We start from the raw sequence: 16,558 nt of genomic DNA on the forward strand, positions 1-16,558 counted from the left end.
CAGGTTCACCTTCACCCTCGATCAGAGCGTGAAAAGAAAAAGCACTGGTTTATGTTCCAGAACAAGCGTAATAAGCTTACACTGGGGTGCACAATACAGAATAGGAAAAAAATGACATTGTGTCATTAGTTTTTTCTGCAATATATGTTGCAATATGAAAAGCTACAGGAAGTATCATCAGATTACTTAGATAGCTATACTTGGAAATAATGAATCAGAATGACTGGGGTGATTTTGTTGGGGAGTGCATCTGCATAGAAAAAAAAAAAAAAGGAGAAAAAGGTCTATGTCGGTAAATCAAGACGAATGAATGACAGTGAATCTGAGCGATCAGTCCAATCCAAGCATGCTCCAGCTGTAAAACAGTGTCTGACTGGTCTCGACACATCGTCCCTACCCACCATACACACACACACCATAACCCAAGATCGAAGGCAACGTAAAACACTGCGTCATGATTGTGATGTGATCGGATTCCAGAAGCCCTATAGCTTTAGCCAAGCAGCATGTCATGTCACTCAGTGTATGATTTTCTCAAGATCTTTGCATCATGTTATGTTGAGTGTTAGTTCCTTTGAATCCGGACAACCTGCTCTGAATAAAAATGTGCGATTTATTATGGTTTACTAATGTTTCACAAAGTTATAAAGCAGAACGTGGCACAGAAGCCTTATTTCTGTTTACATGCACATCGGCGGCGACTTTTTACGGTTTTATGTCATCATATATAAAACAAAATAATATATCCATTTAATTTTTACTGTAAAAAAAAAAGTAATAAAATAACATTTTATAGTAAAATTACAATAATGTTGTAGACCGGCTTGACTCACAGTAAATGAACTCACTCTGAAACACTGTCATGAACTACATGTGTGGAAATGACACGCTTCACTCCTAAACTGGTAGCACATATATTTACGATTTGACAATTGAGCCATATTGATTTTATTTTGATATACCGTGGAGCCCTAGCACACGTCTAACGTTAACGTACGTCACAACGTGGCGCATAGGCCTTGTGCCTATAGGCTAGGCTTTACAGGAGAGCTGAGCGGCTAATCTGTGTCATGCTTGAGGCCGAAGGCCTGAAAGCGGAGGAGGGGGAAGGAAGGGGGAGGGGAGATCACCCACACATGCCTTGTGTTGGGGGAGGATATTAACAGGAATGACTGGAATTCACTTTAGTCCAGCCACCGCTTTGGGTCAGGTGACCAAGTCCTGAGGGACACAGACTTTTCAACGTACAATCCTCTAATATATTCATCTCACAAACCGCGAGTGGTGGATCACAAAGTATCCATCGCGGTCCATACTGTAAAGATCGGGAGTGAACAGCGTTTGTTTTGAAAGGCATTCCTGACACAAGCCCTGTCCTGACTCCGCACCTAAAGCTTGCCGAGTGCATGTCAGAGTGGTATGCAACGATTCAGGGTGGCCTGTGCTGTGAAAAGAGAGATGCCTCACACAGTAGACCATTTGGCATTCAGCAAAATAACTTGTTCTGGACATACCAGACATTTCCAATGTAATGGGAGTAGCAGCTTGCTCATTTCCTCCTGTTTAGGGCTGGACTTGTCTGTTCGGCCAAATTAAAGAGGTTGTGTCTTCTCAGAATTGAAAGGGGGTGAAATTGATTTAGATTGTCACAGAAATAATATGAAATTGGACCATGAATATTTTGTACCTTTTGCTTTGGTGTTTGAGTGTGTTTTTGTCCTTTCAAAAGCAATTTATTCCTGTGGTAGCAAAGCTCAATCACATGTCTGGTTTTTATGTTAAAATATATTTAAATAGAAAATATTTTTTTAAATTGTAATTCGATTTAATATTATTGTTTTTGCTGTATTTTTGATCAAATAAATGCAGATTTAATTTAATAGAGAATTATTTTAAAAACACCAAAAACTGCATCAAAGAAGATGCTGGTTTATCAAATATGGAATAGGATGAAAAAGATTTAAACCGTTTGCAGTTCACCACCAGGGAACATCTGTGAGAGTAAACAATAAAATTAACCATCTAAAACCGTGAATAGTTTACTAGTCTGCCTAATTAGCATATAATTGCTGATCTTGCTGTGTTGAGTAGCGGTTTAATGTATAACGTTATGAGGGTCTAAATTAGGAAACACTATAGAACATACACAAAAGGGATGATAATGATATTCAACATAATAAAAGCAAAAAATAAAATGCTTGGCAAGGCCTTTAAAACTGTGTGCGTGTCAGAACGGCAACCAGGAATGTCATGAAAATAAGGCAGAGAGAAAATCTCAGCAGGTGCAGACTTAAAGAGTTGCAAAGCTGCAAAGAGGGCCTGTAAACAGAGAGCGCGGCCAAAACCCAAGCTTACACAGCTCGATCTGAGCTTACATGGCAGGGCGCACTGCTTTTCACCTTCTCTCAGACTAGCAGTTTCAAACAGTCTCTCCAGCCACTGCAGTTTATTAGGTTATTTGCTGCTTGTTGTGAAGGCTAGTCAAAGACATCTCCCACCAGTAATAAGGGGCAGCAGCTGCTGTGAATAAGGACATGTGCACCGTCTGCTGTACGCCGCAACAAACAAGACGATTCCTCCATCAAGATTTGCCCAGGTGACATGTCAAAGACCCCTCTTTTTGAAATGCAGGCTCATGAGGGAAGTGTCGACTGTTTAAAGCTCCTACCGGCACATATGCTTGACAAGCAACTATGATGTATGAGGCAAGAGCCAGCTGGTAAGTCAGGTAAAGTCGAGTTACCAGCCCACTTCACTTTTAAATGGGTGAAACACAATAGAAAGGCATAACCTGCTTTACAGCTTCAGTAGGACAGTAAGGTGAACACTACGGCAAAGGGCTGTCTGTGTACAAACCATAGACTGTAAAAAAATATGGACGTAGTGTCCGTGACGTCACCCGTAGGTTTCTGAAGAGCATTTTTGAAGCCTAAAGTGGGCGGAGCCGGCCGTCGCCATCTTGGCCTCACGTCACCGCTCGTCACTCCCGGATAACAGAATATGGGCAAAGAGGCGGAGCTGAGGAGCCTGGCTATCTGAAACCACGCCCACCCAGCACGACGTTATAGAGTTAGCTCCATGGTTAGCTCAGGCTTGGGAGCTAATGCTATATGCTACTCACAGTACCGAGTCTGCGACTGCACAGGGGCTCGCGCTAAAGTGACACTGACAGTTGATGATTAAAATCAGAATGCCAATTAAAAGGTCCTGTTTTTGCCCTTCGAAATATTATAATAGTTAAAAGACATAGCTACAAGTGAGACTGTGTATCGTGATTCTGTGCAGCTATTCTGCTAGTTGAAAATGTATTATGCAGTAACTTTACAATATTATTCTGAGAGTGTGTGTGTGACCATGATTATGTGCATACATGTCAGTCACTCTTTTATTACAGTCTATCTATGGTCCGTCAGCGCGGCATCGCTCGTCAAGTTCGTAGAGAGCTTTATTATTCAGTCCATTTTAAATTCTGATTTTGGCCGCATCTCAATCTCAAATGGGTCAAAACATAGATATATTACCTAAGAAGTTCAAGTAACGTTAAATGCGCTAGAAATACGCACTCATTCAAGGACGTGCATTTATTGCATGGACGGAGAAGCACCGACCTGCAGGATTTCATCTGACGGAACATAAGCATGTTAAAATCTGTTCCAGAGCAACGGCACCGCAGGACGAGTGTAGCCTTATATCTATAGACGCTTTTAAATCTGAAAACTCCAAAAAGCAACGAAATTGTCAGACATCCATTAGTGCATGTTCACAGAGGAAAACAACTGAAATACAGTGCTGGTTGTTCTCTCGAACGACACTCGACGATAACGGCGGAATCCAAAGCCGTGGGCGAAGTAATGGGTGTATTAAATTAACGTTATATGAAATAATCCCGAAAAAAAGCACAAACACGGCAGAGATGGCAAGTTCAGCAGCTGGAATTTGCTGAGGTGAAGTGACGGCTAACCGGCTAGCATTTACATCAGCGGGAATCCACCCGTCACTCAAAAGTGGACACACCTTTAATTTTGCAGGACTTTAAATATTAATCAACTAAACGGGTGAGTTATAAAAAAATGCACCCCCCTCACAGTTGTTATGAAGGGCAAAATTAGCTGTATAGACCAAAGCCACAGAGAGAACCAGGCTGTAAACGTTTTTTTCTGCTGTAAAGTTGGGCATTTTAACATGGGGGAGATACAGATTTGACTCCCTTCTGCAGCCAGCCTCAAGCGGCCAGTCGATGAATTGCCGTTTAATTCACTTCCGTGTTGGTTTCAAGAGAGAGACAGGGAGGTTGCCGCTTGAGTACAAACACAGGGAGTAGGCGGAGGTTCTGAGTCCTAGCTCAAAAGTTAGAGCATGGCTGACATCGCTAACGTCACATGTTCGATTCCAGCAAGCACAGATACGGAAAAATCTTATGTAATTTTGATAGGTATGCAATTAGCATAACAATTAGAAAGCGGGATACTCCTGCAAACATTTATGCACTATAGCATGTATTGAATGAGTAAATTAATCCAAAGAGATTATCAGTGCAAAACAGATTTGAAAACTCTCTGCGAGACGTGAAAAACATGAAAAACAAAGTGCTGTTTATTTCATTTGTATCTTTATTCTACTGTATTATTTTGTGCTACTGCTTATAAATAATTTGTTCTTGTTTATGTCTTTTTTTTAATTCAGTTCAAAGTTTGAAATTAACCTTCCTTATGCTGTCTGTAAGCTTTTATAACAAAATTACCCCAAAGTAAAAAAAACAAATAAATGTTTTAGTGAGCAAACATTTAGGTGAGATAGTTGTCATACAGTATGAAAAACATATTCATTGTAAGAATTGCTAAAGATTTCATTAAAGATTCAATTTAAGTGAGCAACAGATGAAGGAAATCCTAATGTAAAAGGAAACAAGTACGCACAACAAAACATACAATATTAGCAAATAAAAAAATCTCTAATAATTAAAAAAAAATCTCTGATAACGGCTAAACAGGGTGCCAATATATTTTGAAGAACTCTCAAAATATAATTTTTTCATACCGTCATGATGCCTATTTATTTTATTATTAAACAATTATTTATTTTATCTAAATAAATCAAATAAATAAAATGTTTACATTTTATTAAACAAAGTACTAAATTTTACTATCTGAGATAGAATTTTAATATTGTGCATCTCAACTGTGGATAAAAGTATGTCAAAATGTGTAAATGTAAAACATTCTTTGTTGTGTATTTGGTGAGAAAATTAGATTTAAAAACTGTGCCATTCCAAATTTGGCCCAAATAAACAATGATTTATGTACAAGCATGTATGCCTTTCATTTAAAAACACTGGCAAATACAATATATCAAAATGCATGCTATACATTGTGCGAAAGGGAGCAGTGCAAGCCTGTACATCTAGCAACTGCAACCACATTGACAGTTCACACCAAAACCTGCCAAGGAGGGTAAATACTCTAGTCGGTGTTCATTCTGCTTAATCTTCTCCTTTAATTAGCCTTCAGTCTGCTGTCGAAGAGGAAGTCAGGCATAAACACCTGCATACTGCTCTCTCTCTGTCACCACTGACCTTGGCAAGCTGCGTTTGAGAAATCAAGCAAAGGAGAAAGACACTGCAATGATTAATATGTGCTCTGCTTGTTGCTTTGGCAAGAGAGCGCTATCATAAACTCAGTTATTAGGAGCATGCGATACATTCATGGACTAGCCAAGCTTGACTTCCTGTCAGGCTTTTACAACAAAATGGATTCATGCGCACCAATTCAGGTTCATTAGCATTTCTTGTGCAACACTGAAGAGGAATTTCTCCAGTCAGAGCTCGTCCTCACTTGGAAAACTGCCCCAGTGAGACAAGATGGACTGTGAACTAACAGATCCGGTCAATAGCAGAATGTGAGGCGCAGTCAATATGTCTGTCAGTGATGATGAGGTGCAGATCCCGTAGGGATCACAGACACAAAAATGTTTGTGAATGGGGAAATTTTTAATCATGTAAAAATTGATTTTTTGTCAATTTTCTCTCCACTGTCCTGCAGAGTTTAGCTTCAGCCCTGATAACAACTCACCTGCCTGTATCTATCTAATCCTGAAAACATTGATTGTTCAGGTGTGTTTAATCAGGGTTGGAGCTAAACTCTGCAGGACAGTGGCCCTCCAGGACCGAAGTTGCCTATCCCTGTACTAAAGTAATTTAGTCAATAGCAGTGAGTGATTACTTTGCCTTTTGTAGTTTGATAAACAGTCAAAAACACAGCAGCAGGTTTATTAGACTGATGTCCCTTTAAGACCGAATGCACGGATCCATTATAGCCTTCCCTGCACATGGGCTTTCTTGGTTTACGTTTATTAAGATATAACTGACTATGTTTACTGACGTTTTACCTAATTTTGTGTGAATTTGTCCGTTCAAGCGCAAGAGTACAAGTACCCGAGTGCAGTATCAGGCCCGATACCGATATCAGTGCATCCCTAATTAATATGCATATACTATTGGCGAAAAACATTGAAATAAAGACAATTTAGGAGCTTCACCGAAAAAATATAATACGTCAATAGAAATGTGCTTTGCATTTGACTAAAGTAGATTAAACTACTTGGGGAGGGTGTGCTAACAAATGTAACTTTGCTTTCCATTCATTACTTAAATAACTAACACTATAAGTACTTCAATACCACAGCAAAAACTACGAGCCTTAGCCTAACTAATATATTTCAAACATTATTAAAGACAAGTGAACAGTCAATAATAAAATAAGAACAAATACATAAATTCCAAAGATAAATACAATATAAAAAAAGTTACAAATAAAGTAAGGTCTAACAATAGTTTTCAGGTACATAAATGTAATGTGTAAAATAACACTGCAGTGTTCACTGTAAAAAAAATCATTTTTGTTTTGTTAAAGCTGTGATTTGTTGTTTGATTACTCTTACATAAGTATGTGTCCACACACTGCAGTGTGTGCACAACAACCCTACCTATTATGGTAAAAAAAAAAAAAAAAAAGTTACTTTATTTCCTCATAAATCAGAAAGTGTCAAAATATTCAGGAATGCTACATTGTGACATCAAAGTAACAGGCCCACAACTGACTGGCCATTAGCTCCTCCCCTTTTTGGAGAATTGAGTTCTCTTTCACCTGTTCGTGCACTTGAATGGTTTAAAATCGCCAAATCTTAGAAACACATGCAAATGATGAACTTTAACTATGAAGGTTAAACTTTATAACTAATCCGCGAATCACATGCATGCTGAACCACGGGGCCTGGTCAGTACTGATCACGGATCAACTACAATCCTTTACACCCCTAATTTATTTATAATAAACACTTCAATATTCAATTAAACTAAGATTGTCAATTTTGATATCATAGTTCCTTTAACGGCCAATGCCAATATTCATAAAATTATGAAATATTGGCCTATCACCAGTTGTAACATTGATGGAAAAAAATCTGTATTGAAGCTACAAAATACAAATTCTGTACACAGCTATAAAATGGGTTCAAGGCAAACTCTTAAGGTCGGGACCCTCTGTAATAAAATGTCTGAAGTCAGAGTTTCAGGGATGCTCCGATCGACCGGTCGCAGAAAACTTTTTTATTTTATGACCTGTCATTATACTTTCTAATAGTCATCATGTAAAGCATGAATAATAACAAAATAAATTGCATTTTTTTTTCTTGGATTTTCTCAGTGTAACATAAGAATTTCCAAACATGATCAAAATATATTTTCTTCAAAATTTGAAAGGTTTTCTATAAAATGAGACCATGTTTTTGATGATATCTTGTATTTTTATAGTTATCATAAGTCATTACTAAGAAGTATGCCACTTGATGTGAAATCATTAAAAATGGCATCAGTTTGTAAGGGGTTAACAGCCAATCATGATAAAAAAATAAATAAATAAAAAATCGGTATTCGTTATTGGCTGCAAAAATCCTGATCAGAGCATCCCCAGTTTCAGCCAATAACAAAGTTTTAAAGGAGATGACAATTACTCCGTGCCTTCTGGGCTGGCTGTACGAATGTGAGGCAGGAGACAAAAAACGTGAATGTTCAAATGTCGTCAAATTGACAAACACTAAAACAAAGTCAGTCAACAACAGACTACTGAAACAGAGCTTCTCTTATTTTCTTACTATATTTCCAGAGGTTTATCGGTCACTTCCAGAAAGCCTGTGCAAATAGAAGATAGGGTACAATTCTTTTACCACAAAAGGTAAACCAAGTGGCCATTCTAAGATCTGGAACACTTCATAAAATGGAAAGCAAGTATTGAGAGCAACCACTCTGCCAAAACTGCACTTTAGAGTAGCATTAGTGCATTCATTGCTTGTGTTTAACCGGCGGAGGCATAACATCCTCAATGTAAATCATTAACTTCCACAATCAAGGGCGCCATAAAAAAAAAGTGTGTGGCCTACCAGTGCTGTAGTAAGTAAGCTTATGACTCCTGGAAATTGGGTCATACTATGGCTCAGTCACAGTGATGGGATGTGAGGTGGCACCTGCCAGTGACGGGTTGCACGGGGACAGTGGCGGTCTTTACAGGAGCAGACACACTGGGGTGTAATCTCATTACTGACGTCAACCCAACACCCAGGACAGAGAATCTACTCACGGTGAAGGCCAACCGCAACCAACAGGACCAGGAAGAGCCCGAAAAGGGGCATCCCACCTACTGCAGTCCTGTTTACACTTTACACTGAACTCTACTAGGAAGCGACTGAAGCCACGGTGACTAAAAACCAATACTGTCAGACTGAGCATCACCCTCATGCAAATGGTGATGGCAATAACAACAATAAATGTAGCATAAATGTAAGAACATCAACAGGAATCAATGTCCCCAGACTTTATAAACGGAAACATTTGCATTGCCCTTGATTTACATTTATCAGCAATATCTGATTAACCCTACAAAGCCTATTGTGTTATAAGTAGAACATGAATTTCTACGGCCTGTAAATTATTAACATGACCAAAACTTGGATGAAAGATGAAAAACCTGTTGTACCCAATTTCCTATATGCCTTCCATCGTCTGACTGATAGTCCATAGTTTTTTTTAGCATATTACATTTAAGTATATAATTTTTATAAAAAGTGTACGAATATATACATTTGATAATCCATATTTATTTGATTATTTATAAGAAAAATCATGTCTGAATGAGTTTTAATCATGGTCCAGCAGGCTTTTAATTAAGGTTTATTTGAACATCTATCAATCATCGTTGTATTGCATTATATGAAATATCATCTCCCCCCACAATTAAAGCTACAGAGATTCAATTATGCAACTAGTATTGTTCAAACAACGAGGCCAGGAATTCCAAGAGCAAATGTCACTGCAGCAATTTTGACAATAGCCTGAAGTCAGCTGGGTGATTAAGGCAAATGTAATAACAGATTAACAGCTCTTAAAGGGGCACGCACTGATATTCCCAAATGCAGTCAGTACACCCAAATTCATCAACTTACCCCATTCCAAAAAGTCCGTCACGTGTTTTTCCCGTTTTAAGGGCGAGTTGCTGCACTCGTTGTATAAACATATGAGAATATCCAGCAGTGTCTCCACACTCAGTGACTTCTCGTTCTTCTGATGGCCATCCAGCAGCAACTGCTCCAACTTCTTCAGGCGCACCTTCGCAGACATTTTCTACCAATTTAGCGGCCTGGCTACCACTCCCACAGCCAGACAATGTAAAATAACACTTGTCGATATTAATATTACGGGGATTAGCGCTATAAATATATACAAATGGGATTTATCTGGCTGATATGTGTGGAGATCTGAAGTCCCAGACTCCAACTGCTAGCCAGCCATCCAGCTAGCCAGCTAGCAAAATGTGTCCAACATTGTGCTCAGTTAAACGAAGACCTAATGCGCCTGACCCCGTTGTTGTCCGCTGGTTCCCAGCGTTTCCACCCCCCTCCTCACTCCCGAGGCCCTGTCGGCTCCATTTGCCTTAATCCGGACAAATCTGTACTTTCCACTTTGCGGGATGTGTCGGGGCTTTTTCTCCCGTCGAATCTCAGGATGACTGGACGCTCATTCCGCTCTGCTGTAAATCTTCAATAATAAATCCCCTAATGAAGAACTACACACTTCTTTACCCTACATAAATACGCCCTCCAAAAACTGGGAGTGAGTGCTTTTTCTAAGTAGGCGAATCCTTGCGTGTAAGTTGGCGCTAGCCGGTCTGCTTCTCCCTGAAGCCGAATATGGCTGCATTCGTGTTCAGCCTTGTCTAGCGCTCCCGAATGAAGAATCCAGACCGGGATCGCGGAGCCCCGCCCATCGCACCGGAAACGCTGGGGATATATGACGCCATTCTGTTTGATTGACACCGGGAGGCAGCTAGCACTGACCTCATCAGGAGCGATCAGGAGCTCGCATGCATTGAGAGCAGCCTCTCATTGAAATGAACGGGAATTTAGAGATTATACATTTCAGCAATTACATCTTCTTATGTGTTTTACTTTTGTATTTTAATTGCAATTCAAATGTTTTCAATATCCTGCTATGTATATTTTTAATGTAATTTATTAATATTAATAATGTTTAATATAATATGATTCATAATATGATATAGGCTAATATTTTATTAGATACATATTGAACATTTTATAACATTACCACAACTATTTTAAATGCAATTTGAGAATGCAAATGACTTTAGTTAAACATCTGGATTTATAAATAATAACAAAAAGTCTACACTTGTGACAAACAAGCTCAAGTGTGTTTTTTTACACACAGCCCAGGTTTCCAATGTTCAGGTTCCAGTAGCTACAGGTTATTACCCAAATTGATAATATTAATAATATTGTGCTATATTTCTTTACATTTTGGGTTTCAGAGTTTAAAAGCAAAGGTTTGCACATCTGTCAACAAGACAATCAGTAAAGTTCATTTAAGTTTTTTTTAGTCCCCTTGAGACGTTTGACAATAATGAAAATACCTTTTTCTGAATCATTTTTAAATACCTGCTTTCTAAAAATACCTAATTTAAATACACCCACACTGATTTATTTGTAAATAATTTTTTCAACTAGGCTATTCTAGCTCCACATAAATAGATTAACTCAAGCGTCGGTTTTTAAGGTGTCATCTTATGGAAATGTACTGTGGTCAAAAGAAAAATGTGCTGACAATAATGTTCCAAGCCATCTGCAGTGTAAGAGTCACAACTATGACCTCTCGATAGCCTCTATAGCAATAACATTTACTCAACGCAGATTATAATTGCCTGCGGTCATTCACTAAGCCATTAGTCAGTGACCTTTTCACTGCTCTGCTCTCATGATCCAAGAACATTATTTATGATCAATATTACTATTCTAGTTATTTATTCATTTGTTGATTGATTAGTGCAAATGGCAACACTTTACAATAAGGTGCAGTTAACATTAGTTAACTAGTTAATATGAACTAAGAATGAACAATACTCCTTCAGCATTTATTAATCTTATGAATTTCAACATTTACTAATACTTTATTAAAATCAAAGGTTGTATTTGTTAACATTAGTTAATGCACCGTGAACTAACATGAACAAACCATGAACATCTGTATTTTTATTAACTAATATTAACAAAGATTAATAAATACTGTAACAAATGTGTTGCTCATTGTTACAGTAGTTCATGTTAGTTAACACATTACTAATGTTAATAATGAACCTTATTGTTACCGTGCAAATAATATCTATATTCATTTAGCCATTCAAACTATAGCATACAAATGTCACATCCTAATCTTGGCGAGTTATATCGTTCCTGAGTCAACATAATTGGTTGATGCTGGAACAACATTCCTGTCTGAAAATTGAATCAAAACCCTATAAGGGAAATTATAGGCGAATAACACTGATGTAAAAGCACCTGCCCCTGGTTGTAAACTTGACATTAACTGTAAACTTGTCCCACAAATCTGATTGGCTGATTGGAATGTTGTTGCAGGAACATGTTGCACTTGGTGAAATCAGGTTCTGCCACCAAATGAGCATCCTACTGTCAACTCTTTGAAAACATTGACCTCTGGTGGTGAGACTGAGTGGCCCTTTTATCACTCTCTGCAGTCTTAGCACCTCCTATTGAGCTTTGATGGATTGCAGACAGCTCTGGAAGACAGAATTGTGTTAGTGGCTGTTCAATATTTTATAAGCACAGGGCTTCAAATCTCTGTGGGAGCTTGTAAGTGTCAGGACGGATTATTTTTACTGCCTCAAGCGTAATTTCTGCCTTTTGCCTACATTTTGGTGCCCTGTGGTGTTTCGGGGGACACACAAGCTAGGAAAAAAAATGATACCCTGTAGAGATTATTTGAAGTCTTTGCTTTTCCCCTCTTTCTGGTTCGTCGTTCTCCCAATCCGTTCTGACTGATGGAAGGTGGGGGGGAAATGGACCACATGCTACACTCATTCACTGATTCTTGAATGTCACGCTTTAGCTTGCATTCCTCTCCTTCTATCACCCTGAAGCCTAACAGCTTCTGTTGCCAAGTGATAAGGATTCACAGAGGGAAGCAGGCCTACTGTTGTTTTTCATGTGTCACGACTCACGCTGGAACTGTCCGGGGGTTAGCCATATGTAAAAAATGCCAGTTCATGTTTAGAATATAACAGTAAACTCTGTCATATTGCATTGAACATGTAAGACATGCTAATTTTCTTTTAACTTTGTTACATTATTGTGCAGCAGAGGGAGCGCCAGGCCTTCGCATCTGCTCTCTGCACAAGCAGTGTGACGGATTCATTCATTCCTGTTCTGGGATTGCCCACTGTCACTGAGTGAGTCTTGCACAACACAGCTTGGGCATCATTCATACATCAAAGCCAAAACCGGCCTTTAAAAACACGAGTTGGTTAAGGCCTTAATTTCTTGCAAATACTGAAAGCATTATTGTAACAGTTTCAGGGTATTGTAGTCTAATAGTTTTTCTTCATTTGGCAGACACCTGGCATAGGCTACTGTGCAATTCAAGTATATAGGCCTAAATCATAAATTTCATGAATATGTGAGTTCAACAGGAAATAAATGTTTGTAGTGTTGATAGCACCATGTTCTACCAGTTAAACTTCATGACATCCAATTATTATTGTGTCTTAAAGTCCCCCCTGTGGTGAAAATCAAGCTTTTAATGCTGTTTATATGTCTGTGGTGTTTTTAATAAGCTTTAGACAAACCATGTGCAAAGTCAACACCATTACTGAGTATTTCAACTCCTGCAGTGAACCAAAGACAGTCTCAAAATCGCGGTTTGAAGTCACTGGTGTCTCTCACGTCACAACCTTGTAACCAATCAGGTCAAGTGTGTCTGAACTGGTGCGAGTGAGTGGAAGTGGGGCTAATTTGCATATTCATAGAATGAGGCAAGGGTGTAGAGCTACATTCAAGCTATTTTAAGGCATGATTTAAAAAAAAAAATCAGGGAAAAAACGCCCAGCCAGTGGGCACCTTGACATCAATTTGACATCAACAAATAGTCAAGATTTTGACCACCATGTATGACATGCATGAATATGCATATTTTCATTATATTTTGTAATTATTTCCTTGTGGTTGTAGAGGCCCAACAAAGGTATAAATCTGACATGTTTTTTTCTGGTCCCTACATCTCAGGTCAACATCATTGACATTAAATCGATGTTGATTTGATGGCAGGAAATAAGACGTCAAATTGATGTGAAATTTATGTCAAAACAATGTCTGAAATGTCTGAAAAATAATATTTATTACTCATTTATTACTCATCAATGCGACTCATTTTCAACATCTAAAAGACCTAGCATGTTTACATTTAGTTCACATTTAAAATGACAGCAGACATGCATATACTATAAAAGGTAAATTTAATCTGATATCGAAGCTTGATATTGAATGATATCAAAACAGCATTAAAATGACATCAACATCATGACATCCTGATGTCAAATAGATGTAGAATTGACATCAAATGCTAACAAAGCTTGACATTGTGACATCAACATCATGACATCTTGACGTCAAATAAATGTTGAATTGACATCAAATGCCAACAAAGCATGACATCAAAATAACATCAAAATTACATCAGCAGAGGTCAAAATCTAAAATCAACACATCAATATGACTTTCATTTTTGACCTATTTCGTGACGTAATTTTGACATCATTGTTGATGTAATATTGATGTTAAATTGACATCAAATTAGGTCAAATTTGAAGTATGAGTTTAAATAGGCCTATGTTGAGTTTAAATACGTTTAAATATGTAATTTTGGTGATCCAAAATGAGTTTTAAAGGATACAATTATTGACTACAGGGGGACTTTAAAAATAATATGAGGAAAAGTTTGATCCCTTTGGCAATGTCTTCCAGAGCCTTTTTGTATCTTTCCACATATTAGCTTTTGAACTTTCACCATAAAAAGAATGTGAATTACTTTTTGTAAACGTCTGGATAATGGATTTATAAATATATATTAACAACTCTAAAAGATAGTAGCCTAGATAGTTGCCACCTGTCCAAACTTCACCAACAGATGCTTTTTAAACAGTACTTTAAATATTTAGATTGTTGGCCACTCAGCACACCAATAAGATTTATATTCATTCTTCAATCAAACATTACGACCTGATGCTAGAGATTCCTCTTCAGTCGGAGGACATCAGTATATTAAAAGAAATTTCAGTTAATTACTTATTTTCCTCAGAGGTGCTTTCAATCTGAGACTTCCACAAAAGCTGAGGGAGAGTAGGCAGATGCATGAAGTGCTAATTGGTTGAATGAATAGAGAATGTCAGAAAGCAGGCCTGAAGTGAATTTATACGAGATGGCAAAATTACTGAAAGGTCACTCTATTACACTCCTCCACATACGTAGAGTTCAGAGCTCTTCATTCAGAGAGACACAGCAGTCGTATAAAAGAGTGAAGAGGAAAGGAGAGGAGAAGCTCTACATTTCAATTACTCAAGAAAAGTCTGCAAGCCGGTTTCTCTGTCCCAAGCCTGAACCTCTTGAACTTGCTTTGGAAATTGCATTTCAGATCGTGTTTGGTGTGAGACTACAGAAACTGGTCTGGTCTTTTTAATGAGAAATAAGTGTCGGTAATACAGTGGCCCCAAAAAGTATTTGACTACTTAAAATTGTGGAATTGTCTTTGCACTTTGTAACAAAATATTAAACAAGTGGAATTTATTTAAGAGAGATAAAGCACAAGCACATCTTCCAGCAAAAAAAAAAAAAAGGGCTATTTGTTAAACGCTGTTAAGAAACTCATACTTCAATGACTAATGATAATATTGACACTAGTTGCTTAAATTTCATTGCAATAACTAGCCCAGAAAAGAGAAAATGTCATTTTTAGCTGACAATTTGTTGATACATTTTTATAACGCAACATTATTCCTATATTTTTAAGTGTAACTTGAGTGTACAAAGGCATTCAACTACTTTTTGGCGATCATAAATAAAATTATTTTATCTTTAGTGCTGGAATACATGATCATTGCGCTGAACCGACACTGACTCTTTCTGTTTAAAAATTAACATGCACAGAGGTATATGTGTCAAAATGGATACCTTTCCTTGTCAAGTTACAGAGCCACTGGAAAATTCTGCCTGCCAAGAGGCTGAGGTCTGGGTTTTACTGGATCCTGAGCTGTGAGATGATCACCCAAAGCATCTATATGAACTGCAGCATCTCCTTTCACTCGCTACTCGCTGGGACGTCATCATCAACACTATCAGGGTTGAGCCAATAGGAATTTGAGGTGCTATAACCTCTGACATTTAACTTCTCTCCCTGTTTTCCATCACACTGTGTAATTTGACACAGAAATGCCAGCACATAAGGTACCAGTGTGTGTGTGTGTGTGTGTGTGTGTGTGTGTGTGTGTGTGTGTGTGTGTGTGTGTGTGTGTGTGTGTGTGTGTGTGTGTGTGTGTGTGTGTGTGTGTGTGTGTGTGTGTGTGTGTGTGTGTGTTTGTGCATGTCTATACAAAAACTCCAGAGGTCTTGACTTTTTACATCACAAATACAATCTCTTGCAAACTGGTTTAAATAGCCATCACTCATAGTTAATTTTCACATAGCTGACTGTTATTTCTTAGTGATATGTTTTTTAAATTATTATTTAAAAATGAATAGGCTAAATGATTTCATGGTCAGGTTAAAGTTATAACCTTAAGTTATCAAGTTATAATAACCATTATGGCAACAAATATGTATTTGAATTCAATATATTAAAAAGGTGTAATTTAATACTCATAAGCTGCGTCCCAATTCAGAGGCTGCATCCTTCGAAGGAACATTTGAAGGCTGATTGTTACAGAACGTTACAGAAATTGACGGATTACACTTTTATATAAGGATTGGATTTCAACCTACTTAAATATCTAATGATACAAATTTAAAGTCATTGTTTTAAAGCAGTTAAAATGTTGACATATCTTACTAAGATGCGATTATATATAGTTTATGCTCTTTATTATATACAAAAATTGACCATATTTAGACCCATATTTGTGAACCCTGTTTTGTTTTTAGACAGTTGAATATA

General features: G+C 37.8%; 1 protein-coding gene across 5 annotated transcripts in view; it reads right to left on the reverse strand.

The window, feature by feature from the left end:
- The window catches only part of cdc42bpb (CDC42 binding protein kinase beta (DMPK-like)), a 64,229-nt gene extending 53,918 nt beyond the window's left edge, over nucleotides 1-10,311 (reverse strand). For 4 of the 5 annotated variants that reach the window (XR_013794444.1, XM_079584572.1, XM_079584571.1 and 1 more), the window contains exon 1: nucleotides 9,493-10,311. Coding sequence is in view for 3 of the 5 variants with exons in the window: in XM_079584572.1 (XP_079440698.1) it covers nucleotides 9,493-9,667 (175 nt within the window). In the remaining 2 variants the exon portion in view is untranslated. Of the gene's footprint in view, nucleotides 1-5,442; nucleotides 5,499-9,492 lie in introns of those variants that run through there. The other variant, XM_079584573.1, reaches the window with a different exon arrangement.
- Between the last annotated feature and the right edge of the window lie 6,247 nt (nucleotides 10,312-16,558).

The sequence above is a fragment of the Phoxinus phoxinus genome, assembly GCF_949152265.1.
Source record: "Phoxinus phoxinus genome assembly, chromosome: 16".
In the NCBI taxonomy this organism is placed as follows: domain Eukaryota; kingdom Metazoa; phylum Chordata; class Actinopteri; order Cypriniformes; family Leuciscidae; genus Phoxinus; species Phoxinus phoxinus.